The sequence below is a fragment of the Petaurus breviceps genome, unplaced genomic scaffold (genome assembly GCF_028583685.1).
Source record: "Petaurus breviceps papuanus isolate PSGF00001 unplaced genomic scaffold, PetGlider_PUasm1.0 186, whole genome shotgun sequence".
NCBI classification, from domain to species: domain Eukaryota; kingdom Metazoa; phylum Chordata; class Mammalia; order Diprotodontia; family Petauridae; genus Petaurus; species Petaurus breviceps.
The window spans coordinates 37,343,004-37,369,879 of NW_027185798.1; the positions used below are offsets into that span (position 1 = coordinate 37,343,004).

The 26,876-nt window shown below is 37.4% G+C and overlaps 1 protein-coding gene across 4 annotated transcripts in view; it reads left to right on the plus strand.

Annotated features, from left to right (window-relative positions):
* The window catches only part of GDAP2 (ganglioside induced differentiation associated protein 2), a 67,893-nt gene that overhangs the window by 35,162 nt on the left and 5,855 nt on the right, over positions 1–26,876 (plus strand). For all 4 annotated transcript variants that reach the window (XM_069090232.1, XM_069090233.1, XM_069090230.1 and 1 more), the window contains 2 exons: positions 248–302; positions 17,235–17,378. In XM_069090232.1, the coding sequence (XP_068946333.1) occupies positions 248–302; positions 17,235–17,378 (199 nt within the window). The remainder of the gene's footprint in view (positions 1–247; positions 303–17,234; positions 17,379–26,876) is intronic.

A 26,876-nucleotide genomic window follows, 5' to 3' on the forward strand; every position in this document is an offset into this window, starting at 1 on the left:
CTCTCTCTCTCTCTCTCTCTCTCCCCCCCCCCCCCCCTCCCTCTCCCTCCTTCTCTGTCTCTCCCTCTCCCCCCCCCCTTTCACACACACACACATATCATTAGTTTTGGCCTTGACATGAATCTTAGTGACATGAGCCAGTTATGAAAGGTTTTGTTTTCTTTCTTTATGTAAAAAGTCTTTAGTTATTCAAGAAGATAGTTGACAATTTTATGGGACTCACTGTTTATTTTTCTCTTTAAATCAGATACAAGAGGAACTTAAAAGCGGTTTACTTTGTCCATCCAACATTTCGATCAAAGGTAGAGTGTATATATATATATATATACATATATATGTCACTTGATTAAATTGGTCATATTAAACATGTTGTCTGATTATGTTGAACACTGAAATATTTTTCATTATTGCTGTTGTGATTGGCATTTTATTTGTTTTCCTTTGCTTCTTAAGTGAATTTTTATACTGGTTCTCTAGTATTACAATATTTCTCATTATTGCATAGTGTAGCAATTGACATCTATTTGAACACCTGTGTATTTATGAGTGAAAGTCAAAAGACATTGTTTTCCATATCATGAGGCTGAAGTTGGATATAATTCACAAGACTACCCAGAAGAATTTGTGTGATTGATTGCAAGGCTGTAGACACTGATATATGTTAGGCAACATGGCATGATATATGGAATGCTAACCTTGGAGGCAGAAAGGCTCATTTAAGTTCACCTTATGACCTTTAAGTAAGTCAATAAATGAATCAGTAAGCATGTATTAAGTCCCTACTATGGTCCAGAAAGTATTTTAGGTGTTGTGGGGATATAAATACAAAGAATAAACAATCTTTGTTTGCAAGTAGCTTAGATCCTAATTGGAGAGACATACATGAGTGTGTCTGTGTGTGTGCACACATACATGCAATCATATCTTTGTACTGGTACAAAATATATATGTACACTTATACATACATATATCTATCTACACATATACTTGCATACACATGCACATATTTGGGAGAAAGTATCTTCTCTCCAAAATTACATTTTATTTAATGTGTGTGTGTATAAAATGCATGTATATATTTTTATTTACAGAAAGAAATCTGAGTTTCAGAGAGATTAATTATTTCATATTTCCTATTATCTCCCCCAACAAGTCTCACAAATAAGTAATTTAACTACCTTCTATAATGCATATAGTATATAGTGCATATATTACATAACATTATAGAACATATAATGATGTTAATAATTTCTTTGTTGGTGTGTGCATTACATAATAGAATTTGTTATTAATGACATTAATGTATTATTAATAACAATAATTATACAAAGTAGCTAAATAAAATAATTTGGGGGGAGGATACTCCCTATTTAGGGGAGGTAATCTGGAAATATCAAATCATTAATCTCTCTGAGCATTGGGTTTCTTATTTGTAAAATGGGAATAATAAAATCCTCTGTCTCACAAGATAGTTAGAATTAAATGATGTAATGTATGTTAAGTGCTTTGTAAATCTAAAAAGTTCTATAAATGTCAGCTATTAAATTTCTTTAATCCATTAAACAGGAATAATCACCTATACTTTTGGAAATTTGACCCTGGACTTCAGAAATATTTACTGCAGTCAGACTGGTTTTTTTTTTCTGATTCTGGCTCTTATTTAGAAGACTCTGCAGTGGTGTGGGACTTGATCCATAAATAAGAGCACCCAGAAGAGCCCACCATCGCTAGGGCATCCACTTTCAGTTTGGATTTTGTACCATACAACATTTATGAGGAGGGCAAATAGCTTTTGCCCTCTCTTCCTTCCCTGCTTTATGCCTTACTTGATGCTAATAACATCATCAATAAGGATCATCAAACAAAATTATCCTTTTTATCTTTTAAGGAATCTTTCATGATTTTGACATATGCACAGGAAACACTTTTGTTGGAGGAGAGCCTTTAAAGTGGCATTTTGTTCTACCTACTTAAAAGCTTTTTAAAACTATTCGGCAAATAGCACAGAGGAGTCTTTTATTCTCTTCTCTTTCCAGTCAATTGTATAACTATAATGATGTGATTTCCTGTTGACTATGATTTGCAAAAGACTTTCCTGTACCCTTCTTAAACCTTTACTTTCAAGGGTGCTCTTCAGAGATGTAAAGATTATTTTCATAAAATTTTGCCATGTAGGGAAAATTGGTATGTGAGTTACTAGTTAACTAATATTTTCCCTAGTCATCCCTTTAACAATTTTTTTCCCCAAGTTTTGGTTCTTCTCCCTTTTTTAAGTGTTTTATTATATGATAGATTTAGAGCTGGAAGTAATCTTAGAGGCTGAATAGTCCAGAGATTCATAAGCTAATGTCCATAAACTTGTAAAAAAAAAATTTGATAACTGGATTTCAGTATTATTGGTTTGCTTTGTAATCCTATGTATTTTATTAAAAAAAAAAACTCAGGGGTTCATAGGCTTCACCAAGCTGCCAAAGGGACCCATGACCAAAAAAAGCCTAGCCTAACCCCCTCATAAATGAGGAAACAGAGCATCAATACAGCTTATTTCTATGAATACTTGATTTAATTACCTTTCTCCATTTTTATTTTCTTTAGTCCCATTTATACTGCTTCATGTAGTACATCAGGAACTGCAATGTTAGAGGCCAGATTTGTATAATGAAAAGAGTTCGTTACAGAAGTCGAAAATATACTTTTTCGTTTTCCAACTGTTTGTTAGCCTAATTTCAGCCTTTATATCCACTTGGGATGATCTGGATTAATTGGGTTTTTCATTCTGCTTTTCATAAACTTACTTTATCATCCTCTGCTGTTTCTCATTATTTTATAAAGCAGCATTGTAAAATCTTCAACCATTCTTAAGATTTTATAAACAGATTTATATGCTAACCTGGTATTGCCCTTGGCTGTCATATCCTTCTGTCTCATAAGGAGATAAAGTGTTTGCTAACTAAGGCAGCTTCTCGGCTTTTTTAGTCTCAGCATAGTGCTATTTGATTAGTTAAACTTCCTTAAAGCAAATGGTGGTAGTTTGAATCAGTGTCTGCTCTTTTATCCATTTCCCATTTTTCAGTATTAACAATTCATTTAACTTGGGTCTCAGCTTCTCATTTTTATTTTTATAATTTGGTATTGATGTTTATCCTTGCTCTGATAAGTTAGTGATATGAGTGTACACACATAGGTAATTCACATAAGATTCCTACCTCAGTAACGGTATCTTGTCTGTTAAAATGTAAGTTTCTTAAGAGATAGTCAGGTATCCAAGAAATATTTTTTGTTGCCTTTCGATATACAATAAAACCAACTCCTTTATTTCCCCCTCTCAAGTGAAGTTTTGAGCCATCCTTCCATTTAGCTCCAATTTCCTTTTGTCTATTGTTTATAGTGAGGATGTCAAGATGCCTCCAGGAATATGCTTTCTTTTACTTATCACAGGCTAAGATTCACACATTTAAAGTTCTAACCATTACGTTAATGTTTCTAGATGTCCTAGAATTATCTAATTCTTAGCACCTTCTGCCTCTTTTTACACCATTCTGTCAGTCACTGCAAAAACAAAAAAAGATTGAGGGCCATTTTGTATTTTGTTTGTTTCATAAGTTGCCTTGGCAAAAGAATTAGTCACCAATTAGGCAGCCTGTTTTTGATGCAGGTAAAAATGGAGTTTATCAAAAAACTATATGATCCTTAACATCCCAATCTCTTTACAGTTTCCCTTAAAAAGAAGTGACACCTGATTGCACAAAATAGTTGTGATCTGATCAATTCAGAGTGCAGTCAGAAGGTTAATTACTATTATCTGAAGACTATACTTACATTAGCTTTATTAATAGCAACATCACACTATTCACTTATCATGCTTCTGGTCAGCTAAACCCTCTAGTTCTTTTTCACAAGAATTCCTACAAACCAAATGTCCCCCCTTTCATTATTGGTGCAGTTAATTTAAAACAAAATGCAGATTTGTGTCAATTAAACTTCATCTCATTGGTTTTGGTCCAGCAGTCCAACTTATTAACATAGTTTTGAATCATGCTTCTGCCATCAATCATAGTAGCTATCCCTGCCAGTTTTGTGTCATCTTTATATTTAACAAACGTGCCTTTCATGACTTCATCCAAATCATAAATTAAACTATTGGACAATGCTAGGCCAAAGAAAGAGCTAGTTGATAGGGACCTTTGAATTGTAAATTGATTTTAACTTAATTTTCCAGTTGTGTTTCCATAAAGGTTAATTCCCCTAATGCAGACATACATGTGTTTGTGCACACACACCCACAGCATCCTGTTTATCGGAAATCCAAGTAATCAAAAAGTTTAGATGACTAGATTTCTTCATAATTCTGAACAGTTAGAGGAGAGAGAGAAAAAACTCAGCCAAGTCCTTTAACTTCTCAGTGCTGCCCCCGTCTGTGAGACTAAAAGTTGCAGAGAAGATGCAGATCCATGTTGATAAAAAAATTGGCAACTCCCTATACTGATCACAAGACTGATTAAAGAAAAGATAGACTCATGATGAGAATTCTGAGAAATTCTGAGTCTCACTTTGATTTACTAATGAAAGATTGAATTATGTTCATTATAGTTTGTGTTAATTATTTTTTGTAATTTTTATTCTTTATAAAGCTGTAATTCATGAAAGATATGATAAAAGACTTAATAATTCACATTGGTAGTTGTCTTTTTAAGGTTTGCAAAGCACTTTACACATTATCTCAATTTGAATTTTATAACAACCCTTTGAAGTATATGCTACAGGTATTCTACCCAGATGAGGAAATTGGTTTGCATTGAGTTCAAGTTGCTTTTCCACATTAACACAGTGAAGCTTGTTGGTTGGGTTTAAGTCTAGGACTTCCTAAATAGTCTAGAACTCCCTGCACTATACTGTTTTGTCTCCCTATTGACATAACTACTTACTTTAATATAAACATCTGGGAAGCACTTATGATGGACCAGGCATTGTACTAAGTGCTTTGGGTTAAAATTCAAAAGGTGAAATAGTTAATGTCCTCAAGGAGTTTATGGAGGAGACTATACATAAAGGGAGTGGGGGCTAGAAGTTGTCATAGGAATAGTGAGTGATGTCATGTGACATTGATTGACATGCCATTCCAGAAGCAATGGTAGTGTTGATTTGATTACTGTTCTCAGCAAGAGTTAATAAGGTGTAGTGGAAAAGGAAGGTGACCAGAGCAAACCATGGTTAGGAGGTTGCCCTCTTCTGAACCTTCTCCATCATTCTATTGTCCTTCCTACCTGGTGGCATCCAGAATGGAACACAGAACTCCAAAGGCTTTCTGACTAGGACAAAGTACAGTGGGGTAGTTAACAGCCTTTTTATGGAGCTTTGCCGTGTAGCCCGATCACATTAGCCTTTATCAATTGCTATATACTGGTGACTTATGTTGAAATTGCAGCCAACTAACACCCCCAGATAATTTTCAGACAGTCAGTAGACATTTATTTAGCCCCTAACATGTTCTAGGCATGTTAAGGCATGTATTAAGTGCTGGCAATACAAAGAAAGGCAGAGAACCACTTAAAATGTAATGGGAATTCAACATACAAATAACAATGTAAAAACAAGAAATATACAAGATAAATTAGAGATAATTAACAGTGTAAGCACTTATTATTTTATTTTATTTTTTTAATTAAATTTTATGCTTATTTTTAGTTTACATCATTTATTTCCACAAGATTTTGAGTTAGTTTTTCTCCCTGTCTTTTCCCTACCCATCTCCCCAAAACAGTGATCTCACTGTATACCCCCTCCCCCAATCTGCTCCCTCCTATGTTCTCCCCCATCCCCATTCCAACTTTCTGGTAGGGCAAGATGGATCTCCATCCCCCAGTGCCTGTATATCTTATTCCCAGTTACATGTAAAAAATAATAATAATTATATATATATATATATATATTTAAACATTTGATTTTAAAACTTTGAATTCCAGATTCTTTCCCTTCCTCCCTCATCACTCACCCTTACTGGGAAGATAAGCAATTCTGTATAGGTTGTACATGAGAACACAGAACATTTCCATAGTGGATATATTTTGAAAAACTGACTATTATTTCCCTCCATCCTATCCTGCTTCCCACTTGTTCTGTTCTCTACTTTGACCCTGTCCCTTTTCAAAAGTGTATGCTTCTAACTACCTTCCCCCCCAACCTGCCCTCCCCTCCATCATCCCCCCTCTCATCTCCTTCCCCCTGCTCTCCTATAGGGCAAGGTACCCTATTTAGTGTGTATGTCATTCCCGCCCTAAGCCAAATTCAACGAGAGTAAGGTTGTCTCATTCCCTTTTGCCTTCCTGTTTTCCCTTCCATTGTAACAGTTTTCCCTTGCCTCTTCTATATGATATAATTTATCCCATTCTGTCTCTCCCCATCTTCTCTCATTATATTCCTCTTCCTCTCCATTTCACCTTTTAAGGCTTATCCCTTCCTATTCAATTGATCCTGTGCCCTCTGTCTATGTATACCTGTACACATATATACACACACTCACATATGTATTCATATGCCCATATGCCCTCCTATATAGACATATGTGTATGTACACACACACACATACATTTATGTTCCCTTCAACTATCCACATACTGAGAAAAGTTTCATAAGTTACAATTTTTGTTTTTCCATGTAGGAATGTAAATAGTAAGTTCCTTATGACTTCTTTTCCCTAATTACCTTCTCATGCTTCTCTTGCTTCTTGTATCTGAATGTCAAATTTTCTATTCAACTCCAGTTTTTTCATCAAGAAATCTTGAAAGTCCTCTATTTCATTGAATGACCATATTTTCCCCTGAAACATGATATTCAGTTTTTCTGGGTAGGTGATTCTTAGTTTTAATCCCAGCTCCTTTTCCCTCTGGAATATCATAGTCCAAGCCCTTTGATCCCTCAGTGTAGAAGCTGCCAGATCCTGTGTTAATCCTGATTGTGTTTCCACAATATTCAAATTGTTTCTTCTTGGCTGCTTGTAATATTTTCTCCGTGATCTGGGAACTCCGTAACCTGGCTGTAATATTCCTAGGAGCTGTAGCTTCTCCCTCTGCGGGCAGAGGTGGGACTGCACTCTCAATCCCCCTGTTCCCAGAGTCCACACTGACCTTTTACTTTGCCTTTGGCATTTATGGGTTGATAATTCTGGAAACCCCCACAGCTGCTGGTAATCCACTCTCCTGAAGTCCCTCTAGCCAAGGCTGGTCGGGGCCACCTTTAGGCTAAAACCACTGTGGTGGACCCTAGTTGTCCACTGGCCGGGCTGCCTTTAACGGAAGATTTGTTTCTCTCTGTCACTTTGTGGGTTCTGTAGCTCTAAAGTTTGTTTAGAATCATATTTTATAGGTATTTGAGGTGGTTATAGGGGGAGCTCAGAGAGTTTTTCTGCTTCTATGCCACCATCTTCATAAGCACTAATTTTAAGAAGGATTTGGAATATCTTCATGTAAAAGGTAGGATTTTAGCAAGGACTTTAAGGAAACAAGGGAGAAAATTATAGGCATGGGGGACAGCCAGTGAAAATGCCTAGAGATGGAGTGTTTTGTGGTACTTTCTAGCCATGTCTCACCTATCTTGTACTTGTGAAAATTGTTGTTTTTAATCCAAGCATAAGATTTTAACTTTATCCTATTAAGTTAAATTTACCCTACTAAATTTCATTTTGTAAGTTACAGCTTAATGCATATTCTTCTCAAGATCTTTTTTGAATATTGATTCTGCTATCTAGTGCAGTGGGCTCTAAAGTAGGGGCTGTGGCTTGACACCAAAGGAAATATGGCTTGACCTCAAGAGGTATGTGATCAAGTAGTAAAGAGTGGAAAAGTGGGTCACATCATTCCCCATCTCCCCCCCCTCCAGATTCAAGCTCAGTGGCCTATGCTTTTGAGAATCAAGGCATTTATCCATGTCATTACAGCTCTTTTACCCTTGAAATCAGTTATTCAGCTCCCTGAGTCATCAGTTTACTCAGATGCCATGTCTTGATTTCATGTCAACCACTCATAGATATGGTCACTGATTTTTTAGCTTTAAAAATTCTGTCTGAATATATAACATTTTATTCTTCCTACTGCATCTCCTTATGCTCTCATTTCTCTTAAAATTATTCTTCATCCCTACTATAACTTGTAGCCCCACACCCTTGCCTTGTCTCTTAATCTTCACCTTTATTCTGGCCTCTTCATAGTCTGAACCCTGTAGTTGACCAACTCAGCTGTTAGTCTGTTTTCTGCCCTTGGATCCATTGTCCCCTTTTCTGATCATGCCTTACAAAGTCCCTGTCTTGTTTTACCCATACCAATTGCTTTCTCCATTTCTTCCAGCATAATATTAAATACCAGTAGAAGAAATCATTCAGTTGTGCTGAGTTGGTCTGTTGTAAACTCGGGATCTAATCCTGGCTGAGCTTACACTCCTATGAACAAATCCCTTTACTCTTCTCTGAGTGACTGTCACGTACTCTTTAGTGGCTATCCCAGAGCCCCTCTTCCTGCCTCAAGCTCCCTATTCCATCTGCCCTCTCACTATTTCCTCTCATCAGAACACCTCACCTCCTGCTTACTGAAGAAACTGAGGCAACCCATTGTGATGATAATGATTATGTTGCTATGCTTATACATGAATCTCTTGTCTTCTTCATTAGAATGTAAGCACCTTGGAAGGTGGGGGCTGTCTTTTGTCTCTTTCTGTATCCACAGAATTTAGCACAGTGCCTGACACATTGTAGGTGCTTAATAAATGTTTATTGACTGTACTTGTTTCCTCAGGGCCTAAGCACATAGTAGGTATTTATTAATTGCTTATTAGCTCAATATTGATCAGTCAACATTGATTGATAAATGTCTTTCTTCTATAACCTGCTATTTTAGTGTTCCCTAGCTTCCACTTGATATTAAAAATAATGTAAAAGATGAAGAATTAAAATTAGATTGAATATAAATGATTAAATTTTATATTAAAATATAAAATAATTCTTTTAAATTAGAGCAAAGAATTTGATTATCTCTAGTCATTCATTTTTCCTAACAAAGTCAGACAATAATTAGATCTTAAGTGTCTTATATCAGTGTGTAGTAAAAGCTACTGCTTAATAGCCAGTTTAGATGTAATAATATCTCTAATAAATGAACATTTTAATGCTGATAGTGAGTTTTTTTCCAAAGTAAAAGCTTAAAGTTATCAAATTGCATACTTCTAAAGTAGGTCTGTACAACCTGCAGGCTGCAGATTGTACAGGCCTGTTCTATAGTAATCATTCAACATTATCGACTATTTATTGTGGACAGAGCCTGTGGGAACATATAAATGAACTTAGGCACTATGGGAACATATAAATGAACCCAAGTGATTGAGATACATGAATTGCCAGTGACACTTGGAAAGGTTTAAGTCCTAATGGAGTTGGAAATATACACACAAATGGAGTTAGTTTGGGAAAATAATATATTAGAAATGATAGAAAAAAATTGGGTCTAGAAAGAAAAAGGAAAATTCCATCAGGAGGAATGCTCTCTGCAGTGGTATGAAAGTGATAGGTTTTAGGTCATATTTGTGGAAGATCATTAGAGGCAATACCCTGGGACAAGTTAGCTTAGTGGACGTGCACTAAACGAATTGCTGCAAGATGTTGATCTTCCCAGAAATGACTTCCTTGGATGGTCTGTTTTCTTGTTCATGAAAAGAATTAAGATGTTCTCCATCTTCAGATCTTCCTGAGATGTTTATGAAGTTAGATGAAAAAAGTTGTAAAAAGTCAGTTCTAGCTACATGATATTCAGTCAGTCTGTGGCCAGGCATGTGGCAGGCATTGGAGATACAAAGAAAGGCAGAAAGAGTCCCTGCTCTCGAGGGGCTCCCAGTCTAATGGGGAAAGATTGTCCCGCGGTGTAGATATGTAATGACTGCTCAGTTTTGATTCAGGCAACAGAAAACCTAAAATAGGATTTGATGCTCTGTCCATTTCTTATTGTCTTTTCACATGCTGAGGATATGTAGCCACACTTTAGAGATCCTTCATACAACCCCATTTCAGTATATCTTAAAGCTCTTTGGCTTTCAAGCATCACTGTCAATAGGGTTGGGGTGGGGATGGGATGGGACCTATGATTTCATTTGTATTGGTAAACTCCTAAGTGAAAAAACTCCTTTACCAATGTAAATCAGCAGCTGTTTTTCTTAGAGAATTGCCAAGGAGACCAAGAGGTTCATTGTTTGGTCCAGGGTCACTCAGCCAGAGTGTGTCTGGTGTAGGACTTGAACCTAGATCTTTCTGACTCTGAGTCCAGCTCTCCATCCACTATGCCATGCTGCCTCCATAATAATAATAACAGTAGCAACAACTAGCATTTTTATAGTGCTTTAAGCACTCTACTTATATTCTCATTTATCTTTACAACAACCCTGTGAATTAGGTGTTATTACTATCCCCCTTTCACAGATGAAGAAAGGGAGGCATAGAGTGGTTAAAATTATTTGCCCAGCCCTTATTTACACAACCTATTTGTGCCTGAATCAGGATTTGAACTCAGGTCTTCCTCCCTCCAAGATCTGCATTCTATATGCCACCTAGATGTTCTGTTTTAGACTTGTTGAGTTTGAGATTTCTGCTGCACATGCGGGTTGAGTTATTCAAGAGGTAGTTGGAGATGCATGATTGTATCTCATAAGAGAGACTGGGATGATAGATAGATTGAATGGTTGATTGATATAAGAATAGTCTACATAGAGATGATGATTGAGCACCTGGGAGGTGATGAGATGACTGAGACAGTATAGAGTGAAAAGGAGACCTAGGCAGAACATAGAGAGGAGCAAATATCCAGGAAAAGTTGGTGGCCAACAATGTCAAATGTAGAAATTAAAGAGAATCAGGATTAAGGGGGGGAAACCATGAGATTTAGCATTAAACTCTGGAGCTTGTGTCAGACTATATAAGCTATATAAATGTTATCATTATTTACCCCCATACTTTCTTCTTTGGGGTATTTATTAAAGGGGCCATTCACAAGCTGTCCCCTCTTCCTTTTTTTCAGTTCTTCCCACACCTTACTCTCTTTCACATGCCCTTTGTTCCAGCTACACTACCCTACTTAAATTTTCTCCCACATGACAGAACTTCATCATTTTCCTGTGTTTTATACTGGCTGTCCCCATATCTGTGATACTATGCCTCCTCACTTCTGCCTCTTGATTTCTCTAGCTTTCTTCAACACTTAAGATGAAGCCCCACTTTCTGAAGGAAACCTTTCCCTGGCTTCCATACTACTCATGCCTTCTTCTTTTAGATTGCCTTTCATCAGTTCTGTTTATATCTTGTATGTACTTTATTTATATGTTGTATAGAATACATGTTTAGAATATGTGCCCCATGAGAACAGGGACTGTTTTTTTGTTTTTCTTTGTTAACCCAGAACTTAGGGGAACATGTTTCCATGCCAGGAACATGGTTGTTTTTCAGTTGTGTCCAACTTTTTGTGACCTCACGGACTATAGCATACCAGACCCTTCTATCCTCCACTATCTCACAAAATCTGTCCAAATTTGCACCAGTTGCTTCCATGACACTGTCCATCTCATCCTCTGCCATCCTCTTTTCCTTTTGCCTTCAATCTTTTTTCTACCTTGACAAAATCTCTCCCATGTGTCCCCTTCTCTCCTCTCCAACAGCACCGACCTAGTTCAGGACATTATTACCTCTTGCTTAGATCACTGAGGCAGCTTCCTGTTTGGTTGCTCTGTCTCAAGACTCTCCCCATTTCAATCCGACTTATAAAGAGTCACCAAAATGATTTTCCAAAAGGACAGGCCCAACCCTGTCACCACTCTCTACCCCCACTCAATAAATTCCATCAGTTCCCGTTGCTTCTCTAATAAAACAGAAACTCCTCTACTTGGTGCTTAAAATTTAAAATTCTTGGCAACCCAGCTCTTTCCTTTCCAGTCTCTCTACACGTTTCTCCCCTCCACACTCTATGGACAAAGCCATACTGGCCTCTTTGCTTTTCCTTATACATTGTGCTCCTCCTCTTTCTGCATCTTTGCATTAACTGCCCTCTCATGCTAGAATGTATTTCTCTTCATCTTTGCCTCATGGAATCCTTGGTTTTCTACAAGACTCAGGCTAAGTGTTATGAACTATATCAATTCTTTCTTAATACACTCAACCACTAGTCTGTCAGTCAACATGCATTTCTTAAATAAGTGCTTACTATGTTCCCAAGAAACAGGACTCATTGGAAAAGACCTTGATGGTGGGAAAGATTGAACACTTATAAAACTGCTCCTCATTCTGCATGTCATGACAACTAACTGTGGCTATGCCCCATGGATCATACCCACAGTTAGTTGTCATGACATGCAGAATGATCCATAGCAGAGGATATTGAGGAGCAGTCAGACAGGAAAAGAACAATGAGTGGGTACAATCATAGAGAATAGAGAATTTCCCAGGAGGAGATGGTAGTCATTAGTGTTAAATACTACAGAGGTCAAGAAAGATGAGAATTGACAAGAGGTCATTAGATATGCTAACTCAGGCATTATTAGTAATTTTGAAGAGAATAGCTTCCATTGAGTGATGAGGTTGGAAACCAGACTACAGACAGCTTAGAAGGGAGCGAGAGGAGAGGAAGTGGGTACAGAAGAGTTTGTCTAGAGAGATATAGGATGATAATTTGCAGGATCTAGCGAACGTTTTATAAGTGTTGGAGAGACTTAGGCATGTTTGTAGGTAGTTGAAAAGGAAGATGTAGATAGAGAAAAAAAGGGTGGAAGATAATAGTGGAGTCAGTTTGCTTGAGAAGGTGGGAGGGCACATGAAGAGTGATTAATCTTAGTGAAAAGGTCCAACTCTTCATCAAAGATTGGAGTTTTTAATTTAGTTCAGAATTATTATAGAAGATAAAGTAATAGATGGAAGGACGGTACAATAGGAAACACATTGTTATTTTAATTCTTCCTTTTCTAATCACCAGTCAACTCTACCCCCAAAGACAATATATTACCTGTGTAACCTAGGCTTTAGCTAAGATAAGGAGGTGGAAGCAGTGAACGCCTAATGAAAAAAAGAAGGTTGAGGATATTGGACAGTCTGGGTCCTCTACTAACAGGGATTTCAATCAGGGCATCCTGAAAGGACTAGGAAATAAGTAGTAGGATAGCATGGCTCTGAACTGGGGAAAAAAGAAAGAACTGAAAGTTCACAAGTGCCAGAAAGGGGGAAGGTGGTTCCTGGGGCAGCATGTATTACTAATGGGGAGAAAGGAAACTAAAATTTGTGATTTAAGTTAGAAGTGATAGCGAGAGAGTTTGGATGTTAGCTAACTCCCGAGCTCCCTTTAGAACACTGATATAACAGACAGAGTACTTCCCTGTTGTGTTCTAGAAAGCCTGGCTGGATGAGAAATCCTTCAGCTCCTGGTGGAAAAGGAGAAGGCCATTTGACTTACATTTTTTATACTACAGGATGTGAAGAGCAGAAGTAAACTTTTTTCCTGTTAAGATACACTTATTCAAAGAATAACATTTTAAGTTTAATGAAAAGAAATTAATCCATCATAGAAAGAAACATTTATACTAATAAAGAGTGATGTTATTTAAATAAAATGTCACATAATTACTTGAAAATGTGTCCTGTCAACCACTTGGATTTATAAGTGAATCCTACCAAATATTTAAGGAACAATTAATCCTAAAAAAAAAAAAGTAAAGAAGGAATCCTCCCAAATAACTTTTATGACTCAAATATGGTTTTGATAACTAAACCAGGGAGAAGAAAAACAGAAAAAACTGTAGACCAATTTTCCTATTGAATATTGGTGCAAAAATTTTAAGACAGTAATAACAAGAGGATTATAGCCGTGAATCACAAAGATGATACACCCTGACCAGGTGGGACTTATACCAGGAAGGTAGGGCTGCTTCGATATTAAGAAAACTTAAGCATAATTGAACATATCAATAACAAAAAGAACAGAAGTCATATGACTATATCAATAGATGCAGAAAAAGCTTTTGATAAAATAAAACATTCATATTAAATACATGATAATGCATAGGAATAAATGGAGCCATTCTTAAAATGATAAGTAGCGTCTACCTAAAACCAAGATCAAGTAAGCATTGTCTATAATGGGAATAAACTAGAAGCCTTCCTGGTAAGATCAAGAGTAAACCAAAAATATCCATTGTCACCACTGTTATTTATTATTGTATTAGAAATGCTAGCTATATCATTAAGACAAGAAAAATAAATTGAAGGAATAAGAATAGGCAACGAGTAAACAAAACTATCACTCTGAAGATGATATGATGGTAAACTTGGAGAATCATAGAGAATCAGGTAAAAGACCAGCTGAAATAATTTACAACTTAAGCAGAGTTGCAGGGATCTAAAATAAACCCACAGAAATCACCAGCATTTCTATATATTACCAATAAAAGCCAGCAGGAAAGAATAGATTCCATTTAAAATAACTGCAGACAATGTAAACTACTTGGAATTCTACTCGCCTAAACAAACCCAGAGACTATATGAACACAAACATAAAACACTTTTCATGTAAATAAAGACAGATCTAAAGAACTGGAGAAATAATTAATTGCTTATGACTAAGCCAAACCAATGTAATAAAAATGACAGTTCTACCTAAATTAATTTACTTATTCAGTGCCATGCCAAACTACCAAAGAATTATTTTATGGAGCTAGAAAGAAATCATAAGAAAATTTCATCTAGAAGAACAAAAGGTCAAGAATTATCAGGGGAATGAATCAATGGGGAAAAAATGTGAAGGAAAGTGACCTACCAGTACTAGATTCCAAACTATATTTTAAAGCAGTAATGTTGAAAATAATTTAGTACTGGCTAAGAAATAGAGTGGTGGGTCATCGAAATAGAGTAGGTACACAATATGCAGTAGTAAATGGCCATAGTAATCTAATGTTTGATTAACCCAAAGATCTAAGCTTGATCTGACCAAAACTGGAAAGCAGTTTGGCAAAAACTAGAAATAGATCAACATCTCATACTATATACCAACATAAGGTCAAAATGGGTACGTGATTTAGATATAAAGGGTGATATCATAAGAAAAATAGGGAAGCATGGAAAAATGTACCTATTAGAAGTATAGATAAGGGAAGAGCTATGACCATCAGGGAATAATACTGTGGTTTAAGAAATTACAAGCAGGATGGTTTCAGAAAAATTTTGGAAGTTTTGTATGAACTGATGAAAAGTAAAGTGTGCAGAACCTAAAGAACATTGTATACAGTAGCAACAATATTGCAGTGATGAACAACTGTGAAAGACTTTGCTGCTCAGTTCAAAATGACGATCCAAGACAATTCCAAAAGACCTATGATGAAAAATGCTCTCTACCTCCAAAGAGAGAACTGATGAACTCTTAAGTATAGATTGAAGCATATTTTTGTTACTTTCTTTACTATTTTGTTCATATTTGTGTATAATCTTTTGCAACATGGCTAATATGGACATATGTTTTGCATGACTTCACATGTATAATCAGTATCATATTGCTTGCCTTCTTGAAGGGGGGCAGGGTGAGAATTTGGAACTCAGAATTTTTATGGATGTTAAATTTTTTTTAAATGTACTTGGGAAATATTTAGCAAAATAATTTAAATTGTATTTTTAAAAGAAACAAGGAAAAGGAGGGAATAGCACTTCCTGACTTCAAACTATATTACAAGCAGCAGTCTTCAAAACCATCTATTATTATTGTTTAAAAAATAAAAAGATCAATAGAACAGACTAAACAAGGAAGATTCAAAACACAATAGAAATCAAATTCCTCTTTGATAAAGTAAGTAACATAAATTTCCTAGGGGGGAAAAATTTCTTATTTGACAAAAACTGCTAGGAAAACTGGAAAACAATCTGGAAGAAATTAGTCTTGGGCCAAAACCTTACACAGTATTCCACAATATATTTTAAATGTGACCTTACTATTAAAGATCATACTATAAAAATTTCAAGGGAAACATCACATAGCTATGGGTGGGGCATGTTTCTTTACCAAAGAAGAGATAGAGACAATTACAAAAGATAAAATAGATAACTTTTATTATGTGAAACTGAAAAGCTTCTGCACAGACAAAATAAATGCACTGTAGGATAAGAATGGAAGTGGTCAAATGGGGGAAAAATCTTTGTATCAAGTTGCTCTGATAAGGGTTTGTTATCCAAGTTATAAGAGAGAATGTGTGTGTGTGTGTGTGTAACAGTCATTTCAGTTCTTAAAAGAGTTTCAAAGTATTTGCAGTCACATGAAAGAATGTTTGATGTTATAGAATGATAGGTACACTAAAACATTTTTTGATGAAGCTCTGAAATGATGCAGTTATTTTGGAATTATGAAAATAAAATGACTGAAATGTCCATGCCCTTTGAATTAGAGATGCTGTTACTAGGCTCATAACTAAGGAAGACATCAATACAAAGAAGGTCAAAATTATTATAGTAACAACTACAACAATGTAAATTCAAAGAACAACTATGCACCCAAAATTGAAAAAACAATTTTTTTTTTTAGTATGGTCTATGATACACTCACAGGTTAAGTGATTTTTGCTTAGGATCACATAGAAGATCAGAGACACTAGTGATTACATCCAAAGTTGGGACTCAGTCTCTTGACTGTGCATTTTCTCTGGCTGTACCCCATGCCTGGAATGCTCTCCCACCCCACTTCTCCTCATCCCCAACTCCTAGTTCCCCTTGTTTCCTTTGAGACTCTTTCAGATCCTCTTTTGGAGGCCTTCCCAGATCCTCCCTCCCCCTCTGCTATTCTTCTCCCTCTAAGATTACTTTCCATTCGCTTTGCATATATCTTGTATATACATGGATATTGTCATGTTTTCCTAACCAAAATTTGAGAACTTTGAAAGCAGGGCCCATGTTTTTGCCTTTCTTTGTACCCCCTGTGCTTAGCATAGATCCTATTATATAGTGATGAATGCTTGTTAACTAGCTGATTATGATTACCTCTTCTGTCTCAGTTCTAATATCCTCAATTTTAGGGGGTTTTATTCATATACATTTGTTTTGTTTAGTTTTTTAAAAAACCCTTACCTACCTAGGTAAAATTTTACAAATCAGGCCTATTTTCATCTTGGTTATGATTGATTTTTCCTGATGTTCTCAAAGAAAAGGCAATGTTACTAATTTAAATTTTTTTTTCTTTCCTATCAAATAGGTATCAACATGGTTTTTTACCACCTTTTCTGTCTCAGGACTAAAGGACAAAATCCACCACGTGGACAGCCTCCACCAGCTATTTGCTGCCATATCCCCAGAACAGATTGACTTTCCACCCTTTGTTCTTGAATATGATGCCAGGGTAAGACATTAGAGAATACTTTTTACCCTCATAGAATTTGAATTCAAGTCCCTCAGGAGACATCTGAGGCACAGAGAGATTAAGTAACTTACCTAAGACCACACAGTTAATAGAAGACCCTAAATCAGTTACTTTCTAATGGGAAAGACCACATTTATAAATTAGAATATACACAATAAACACAGATTAGATGGAAGGCAGCCTTTGAGAGGAAGGCATTAGTGGTGAGAGAAGTGGGGAAGGAAGGTCCAGGGAGAGCCTGCCAAATGAGCTGGTTCTGGAGCTAAAACTTAAGTATGCCAGGGAGTCTGAAGAATCAGAAGTGAGAGTGAAGCCTTCATGGGTAATGGCCAGGGCAGAGACATAGGTGTGGCAGACAGCTGCCGGTGCTTTAGGGCAGCAGGATTGTGGCTTGCATGGAGGGCATTAGATTCTAAGCAGGTGGACAGGTAGGAAGGAGCTAAGGTGTGAAGACCGTTAAATGCCATTTTTAACTATTGCACAGATTAGTTGAGAAGAACACAGTACTTTTTCTATTTATATCCCCAGTTCATCACCTGTGCTTTACACATAGTAAACAGTGCTTTTTTCTTCATTCTTTGTAGGACATTATTAGGGTGTATTTGACTATTTCTAGAATATATTTGATGTCTCCTTAAAAAGGGTTCTCTTTTCCAGAAGTAAGCTGTTCCACATATATTTTTTTTCTCAAATGATAAATTTTGCTTTAACCACAAACCATAAAATATATTTCCAAAAAAAATTAAGTAAAAATTCAGGAGTGTGTATGACTTTTTATTACAGGTAGCCCTATACTTTTGTAATTTACTGGGTTTTTTTTTAAAGAATGGAAGGTTTTAACTTTAGTAAGATAGTCGCATCATTGTACATTTTCTTTAACCTGAATTTTGTTTCTGGTTAATATTGTCGTCGTTTATGTGGTATAGGTACTATATATGTTATTCTTTGAATCTTCCTCATCCATATTTTCCTCTGAATTCTTTCTTCATAGTCATCTTTTGTTATAGAATAGTATTTCTTATACTAGAATTCCAAAATGTGTTCATTTATTCCCCAATTGTTGAGCACATGATTTATTTCCAACTTTTTATTATAAATAATGCTACTGTGACCATTTGTGTATGAATAGTTTTCTTCCCTCCCCCTTTCCATAACTACTTTGGGCCATAAACCTAATATTGGGACCAATAGGCCAGAAGAATAAAACAGTTTTTGCAATTTTTGTTTTATATGTTGCCATACAAAACAGAACAGTTTTTCTAGCTCCACCAGCAATGAATTAGCATGCCTATTTTCCAGTAATCCTGCCAACATTGAATTTTTTCCATCTTTTATAATATTTGCCCATTTTTTGCATGTCAAGTAGTATAGTTATTTTAATTTATAGTTCTGTGATCATTAGCTATTTAGAACACTTTCAGTTGATTGCTAATTGTTTCTTCTTTTGAAAACTACCTGTATATATCCTTTGGCCATTTGGTCCATTGAGGAATAGCTCTTAATCTTATAGATTTGTGTCAATTTCTGTTTTTAATAAGAACTATTTAATGCCTATTTTATACTTTTTCTTCTGTATTTCTTCTGGCTGTATTGCTTTTATTTCTGCAAAAGCTTTTTTATGTAATTGAAATAATTTATTCTTCTGTATTATGATTTATTAAAAGACATCTTTTCCTGGAGGATTTTTTTATAAGATTGAACAGGATCAGTTGTTGGTCATATTGGGGCAGTATCAGTACTAAGTGCCTTCAGAGTGCTAGTCTCTGTGCTCAACACCAGACAGAGAGATTAAAGACCATTCCTGCTCTGAAGGTGCTCATGATCCAGTAAGAGAGACAACATGCAAACACATGCATACAGACAAGCTCTATGCAGGATAAATTGGAAATAAACAACAGAGATGAGGAGGGACAGCATTCCGGGCATGGGGGACAGACAGTGGATATGTGCAGAGTTGGGAGATAAAATGTCTCATTTGAGGAACAGCGAGGAGGCCAGGGTCTTTGCACCGAAGCTTGTTGGGGGTGGGGGGAGTTAGGTAAAGTGTAAGAAGACTGGAAAGGTAGGACTGGACTTGTGAAGGACTTTGAAGGCCAAATGGAGGTTTTTATATTTAATCCTGGAGTAACAGGAAACCACTAGAGTTTATTGAGTAGGAAGGTAATATAGACCTTCACTTAGGAAGATCACTTTGGTAGCTGAATGGAGGATGACAGAGAATGGGAAGAGACAGGGCAGACAGGCCCACCAGTGGGCTATTGCAATAGTCCAAATGTCAGATGATGAGGGCTTGCACCAGAGTACAGGCAGCGTCAGAGGAGAGAAGAAGGGGAAATATGTGAGAAATGTTCTGAAGGCCTTGGCAATAGGTGGGATGGGGTAGCGGGGAGATAATTGAGGTATGAAAAATGACAATTAGGTTGTGAAAATGGGTAACAGGGAGGATGGTGGTGCCCTGGCCAGTGATAAAAAGAAGTTTGGAAGGGGAGGATTTGAGGCGAAAGAGAATGAGTTCAGTTTGGGACATGTTGAGTTTAAGATGTCTCATAGGACATTCATTTCATGATATCTAGTAGGGAGTTGGAGATCTGAGATGGAAGTCAGTAGAGAGGTTAGGACTGGATGAATAGGTGTGAGAATTATTAGCATAGAGATGATGATTGAATCCATTGGAACTGCTAAGATCACCAAGTGAGGGAGCAGAGAAGAGAGTCTGTAGACCAGAGCCCTGTGGAATCCTCAGAGGACGTGAGCTGGATGTGGGATCCAGCAAAGGAGCAGTCAGAAAGGTCGGGGGAGAAGCAATAGAGAGTAATATCCTGGAAACCCAGAGGGAAGTGAGTATCAAGGAGGTGAGTGCCAAGGAGAGGAAATGATCAACGGTGTCAGTCTTCAGAGAAGTCAAGAAGGATCGAGACTGAGATTTGGCAATTCAGAGGTCATTAGGAACTTGGGAGATAGTTTCAGTTAAGTGATGAGGTCAGAAGCAGACATAGAGTTAAGAAAAGTGAGAAGAAAGAAAGAGGAGGCATCTGTTGTAGACAGCCTTCTCTAGGAGTAGTGGGAGAGACTGAAGAGCAGTGGGCCAGTGGGATGATAAAGGAGGGGCTGTTGGAGAAGATGAGATGGAATGGGATCACTTCGGCATTGAGAGAGATTAACCTTGGCAAGGAGAGGGGCCACCTCGATATGTGATCCAGGAGTGAAGGAGGAGGTGGTGGTGGGAGGCACCTGGCTGATTGGGAGGGACCTTTCAGGGAATGGCTTCTTCTCCTTCTTCTCCCTCTCCCTTTCCTTCTTCATAAATGATGAAGCAACGATAGTGTGTATTCTAGTGGGGTATATTGGAAGGAACTTTGGCCTAGAAATCAGAAGCACTGGATGCAGGCCTGGTGCTGCTGTTTAGTTAGCTGTGTGAGATTGGGCAAGGTACTAAACCCTTTGGGTCTCAGTTTCATCTTTTGTAAAAATGGAGATAATAATACTTAGCCCATCTACCTCCCAAGGCTCTTGTGAAGATACACTGAGATAAAGTATGTAAATGTGTTCTTTATCATTAACCACTATGCAAAACTCAAATGCTATTATTATTTACAAATTCCCCCCAACCACTTTGGATCCAATAGCCACCATTTTATTTAAAATTCCTCCTTGAAGACTTTAGTTCTTTAGGGCCAAGGGAGTATTTTGGTTTCTGTCCCAGTTTTCTCAGTCCATAGTCTAGTGCTTTGAACATTTTAGACAATTTCTATTGAAGAGAACTGAATTTTAAATGGGGAAGTTTATTTTTGTGTTATCTACCTAGAACAACAACCAAAATAATTTCTGATCTGTTTCTAATATCATGGTAATTTAAATAATGCAGCTTGACATTCTTTTTCATGTTGAAAGGTATGTTTTCAAAATTTTATTTAATGCTTAAAAGGTTTATACTTACTAGAATTTTATCAAAATAGTGACAGTTTACAGATGTTTGGATTATTATTTGATGGTAATGAAAGATGAACTCTTTACCGACATGAGGATCTGCCATATTCATTTTAGATTTGGTTTGTTTGGGTTTTCCCTTTAGGGGCTTTTAATGAAAGTGATTTGGATTTGAAGTTTCTTTATTACATTTGCAGTTAGTTGTGAAAAAAAAAATGTTGAGTACCATGGAACTAAGTCCATTGTTAAAATGAATAGCTGCTTTCAAACCAGTGTTTTTGAAGTTAGGTTAAAAAATTAATTACATTAAGATGCACATAAGTAAGTATAATATACAACAGTGTGAAAGGTCAAGAAAAACATTGACAGAGTCTTCTGAGAATACCAGGGGAAAGCATACAGTTTGATCTGGGATCAAAGTGAGTGTCTCATTTTGTTACATTAGAGGTCCTCAGAATCAGGACAGGTTGGACTCCCCCCCACCCCTCACCCACCCAGATTCATTTGCAATATCCTGTTTTGAAGCCTAAAAGATTTGAGGTCAACCCCCAAACCCTGTTCTCAATATAAGAGATCCCTCTTGAATGATTTGTGTAGTCTGTAGTAAAGGAATAGAACTAATTTGAAATTTTAGGACCTGTCCTGGGCCACTAATTATACGTCTTCATCCTTTCCCAGTCTTCCCCAAAATTTATAATATACCATCATATGAACACAGAGTTGACAAAGAATTACAGTCAGAAATGAGAGCTCTCCATTTCATTTGTGACCAATGACTGTCTACAACCCTTGTGGTCTCTCACTAGACTTTGTTTTAGCAGAGCATTAATTCCTTAAATACTAAAGAACTGTTAACCCCCTTCAATAATTCATTGTCATTCTCAGTGACTGAATTCACAGGTAATGAATGGATGCCCTCTGCCACCACAGACATCTGTGATATCTCTGGCTTAATCATTACTCTTCTGAGGCCGGTTTCTGTCCCTACAATTTTTGTCTGAGTATCAAACTATTCATCAGAATGCAGTGACAGTTAAAACACACGCACATCCTTCATACAGAATTCCCATAGGCTCCCAATTCACTAGACTCAGAATTTAGAGCTCGAAGGAACCTAGGAGAGCCTCTAGGAAACAAAGGCCAGAAAGACAATGTGCCTAAGAGCCCCCGACCTTGTAGAGAACAGAAGGTGGAAGAGTGCCACACCCTTTCACTCTGGGGGCCTTATTGGTGTACTTGAGGCAATTTCCAAATGAGCATGCTAGTGTTATTTAAGCTTCTTCGTTCCTCCATAGTACCTGAAGAAACGATCTTGTCCAGAGGAAGGCCCTTCTTCAGGACAGGATTTTTTCTTTGCTGCTACTTACTTGTTAGAATGACCTAATGCCTGCCATTATAGTCAGTGTATCCTTTCAGTAATAAAATTGCAGCTATTAATACAAAAAGACAGATTCAGTTAGGAAAGATGATGGAGACTTGTCCTGACTCAGCTAAGTATCTTTACATCTGTAAATATGTATTGAATCAAGAAGGTAGGAGGAAGAGTCTCACTGTAATTATTCTGTGACTTTTATAGAATTATTTTATATGAAAATCCTGTATGAATTTTTTTCTTTAGCATTCCACTAACCTCAGCTATTATCTCTGATTCTCTTTGTGGGAAAAAATGGGGTAGATAATGTATCTTGATAGCTAATATAAGTTTGTTTGGCAGTAATACTGAGAGAACTAGTAAAAATGGAACAATTAGGTCATGGATATAAAGATTATGGTATATGAGACAGGGACATCAGCCTGAATCTTTTAGTGGGTCAGTGAAATAAAATTTGTCCTTATTTTTATCCTTCTGAATTGTTGTTCTATCTCCTTGGGATAGAAAGAATGGCTTGAAGGGGATGTGCTCAGCGTGGGGTTCTAGCTAACTACTTATTGATACAAAAAACTGAAATGACATTTCAAAAGCCTGTGTTTTGGTTTATGCTTTATTTTTTGGAACAGATATGTATGTCATCTGTTTTGTGATCATTAGAAGACACAAGGGATTGTTTTGCAGTGACACACATTGTGTGTCTAAGCATCTAAAAATGAATAAGCAGTTGTTAAAATTCAGTTAAAATTCTGCCACACCCAGACCAGCTGTCCTAAATCAGTTTAGGTTTGAGTTTTGTGTTTTTGTTTTTACCTTGTCATATCTTCATCCATCAGACACATAGACCTAGAATTATTGCACAATGATCAAAAAAAGGAAACAAACTATAAGCATTTGTGAGCACCTACTGTGTGCCAGGTACTATCCTGGATGTGGGGAATGCAAATGCAATGAATGAAACAAACAAAAACTCTCCATAGTAAACTAGAATTTTTCTAACACCCAATTTTCCTGGTACCTATCCTACAAAAAAAGCTAAGTATTAAACATTTCCTGAGTAACAGAGAGCCAGACTATTTTATCAAGAACAGGCCCTGCAAGACTAAGCTTATCTCCTTTTTTTAATAGGTTCCTTAGACTGTTAGGTCAAGGGAATGCTATTAATAGCGTTTACCCAGATTTTAGTAAACTCTTTGAAAATGTTTCATGCTGTTCTTGTGGGGGAAGAAATAAAGATACAAGACAGACAATAGTATAGCTAGATAGAGTCATAACTGGTTGAAAGACTAGATCCATAGTAACTCATGGCCTCCTGTCCCTTTGGAAAGTCTCCAGTAGAGTACTCCAGAGACCTTGTACTTTGTGCCACCTAACCATGCAAAGAAATACAAAATGGCATTATACAAAGAGGCCACGAGGTGGCACCGTGTGGATAGAATTTTAGGCCTGGAGTCACGAAGAAGACCTGAGTTCAGATTTGGCCCCAGACACTTACCAGCCTGTAACCCTGGGCAGGGTGCGACTCTTTTCTTCAGTTTCCTCACCTGTCATTTGGAGATGACAGCAGCACACACTTTGCAGGATGTTGTGGGGATCAAATGAGAAATAGTCATTGTGAATGTTTCATAGTGCCTGGCACGTAGTAAGTGCCTATAAATGTTAGCTGTTATTATTATGCTATTATTTTTGTATCATTATTATTATTATCATTCCGATAGCCCAAAGATAGGGTTTTTTAAAATGATTAACTCCATAATGTGCTCTTCGAATAATTTTAGTAATGGACACCTAGCAGGATGTATGGCAGATATTAGAAACATTCTATAAGATAACCACTTTTTTTTTTTGCTTTTTTTTGGGGGGGGGCAATTAGGGTTAAGTGACTTGCCCAAGGTCACACGGCTGGTTTTTTGTGTTAAGTGTCTGAGGCCAGATTTGAACTCAGTTCCTCCTGACTCCAGGGCTGGTGCTCTACTCACTGCGCCACCTAGCCGCCCCAGATAACCACTTTCTTACCCAAGAAGACTAAAATGGGTGATGGGTAAAGAGAAGATAAGATAATATTGACTTAATTCATTTTATTGTCTCCTTACCATCTTCTTACAAATCGCACTAGTCTCCTGGTACTAGAAATTGCCCTTGGCCCTTCATCGTTGTGCCTTTCACTGATGAACTTCATGGAAAAAACTGTCAAATACAATGTATTCATATACAGTAATGTCTCCACGTCCTTGCTACCTGCTCAGCTGCTTCAATCTGACTCCCAGAGGCCTTGTATACTTATTACCCTCCTTTGTCATCAACTCTGCCACTTTTACACACACTCTTGCTCACCAGATACTCTCCCTTTCCTTGACTTCAAAGTTACCACGCTTATACTGAGATTTGTTTGTTTGTTTGTTTTCCCTGTTTTTCTAACTATCCTTCTGTATTTTTGACTGGTTCCTAATTTTCTTCCCTTGAAATGGGGGCGTTCTGAAGATATCTTTGCCCCTCTTGTTTTGTCTCTCAACCTTCCTCCCTTGATAGTCTCATTCCCACTGATATTGTTTAACTACCATCTCTCCATAGATGAATCCCAAATGTGTATCTGTTGTCTACACCTCCCTTCTGCGCTCCAGGCCTATTTTTCTACCCATCCTCAGGATTTCTCCACCTCCTACCCCATACTTCAAAAACTTGCCTATAGCCAGCCATAGTCTTTTTTTCTTATCCCCTTCCTGCTGCCCACTAAGGAAAGCTCCCAGCCCCTTATGGGCACTGAGGGCGTCCATATCCCCTCATGTCACTCCTTCCCACACCCCCTCCAATTTGTTCCCGCTTCTCTCTCCTCCCCAACTTTGCTTCTTGAATTCTTACTCATCCATTGACACTCATCTCAGATACTGCTTCTTTCATAAAGCCTTCCCTGCTCTCCCTCCCATTAAGGACGACCTTCTGCTTCACACTTAACACTGCCCTTTGCTTTGTGCCCCCTAATAGTGTGTTTAACATGTAATATTATGGACTATACTTACCTGTCTTTCTGATCCCCCAGTTGACTGTAGCTTTATGGAGACAGTCGTTTCATCTTAGCTAAGTGATAGAATCACAACCGTGCCTAATGTCACTGGTGCTTTTGGCACATCGCGGGCCCTTAATAAATGTTTGGTGCAGGGCGGCCAGGTAGCACAGCGAGTAAGAGCACCGGCCCCAGAGTCGGGATGACCTGGGATCGAATCTGGGCTCAGACACTCAGCACCCACCCAGAAACACCTGGCTGTGTAACCTTGAGCAAGTTACTTAGCCCCAATTGCTTTAAAAAAAAAAAGTTTGGTGAATTGTATTTATTAAGCACCTATTGTGTGCAGTGCAGAGTGGCTTTAGTGCTTATAGAGACAACCTGAAAATGAGTAAGATGGCATTCAAGACCTCATCTACTGCATACTGACTGGGACTGTGGGCAATCTGTGTTGCCTCAGGGCCCCAGGGTAGAGGGGTTTCTCAGTAGGAATTCCCTGTGCCAGTGGAATCAGGTTTGGTCCAGAAAGCCACGTACAGGGCACTTTGGTAAGTTACAAAGATAAAAATGACAATTCCTGATAAAATGAGCTGACAATCCTAGCAGGGGAAGGGGGAAGAAAGGGATACAACATATACACAGATAAGTATAATACAAGGTTAGAGTGGTGGGGTGCACAGGGGTGAAAGAGAAATAGAAAGTGTTCTTGAATATTTCAGGAGGTAGGGGAATCAAGGAAGGCTGCAAAATCTCTCACTGGAGCTGAACATGCAAACGTGATAAGGATTATGAATGGCAGAGTGAAAAAGGAAGTGCATTACAAGCGTCATAGATTGTTCATGTGAATGCCAGAAATCAATGAAATGGCATGTTGAGCTCATAGACCAGCTGCTAAGTCTAGTTTGGCAGAAACATATTGGGTAAGAAGGGAAGTCATGTAAAAGGAGGCTAAAAGTGTAAATTGGAATCTGTGTATGGGAATCAAGTGCTAGGCAAAGAAGCTTATATATGTCCTAGAGGTAATAGATGCCACTGAAGGGCCTCCATCAGGGCAGTTACTTGTTTAGACCTCAATCAATTTCCCTGAGTGTACTCAGTATCTTGAACTAAGTTAAATACTGTAGTGTTTTTGAACACACACACACACACACACACACACACACACACACACACACACACA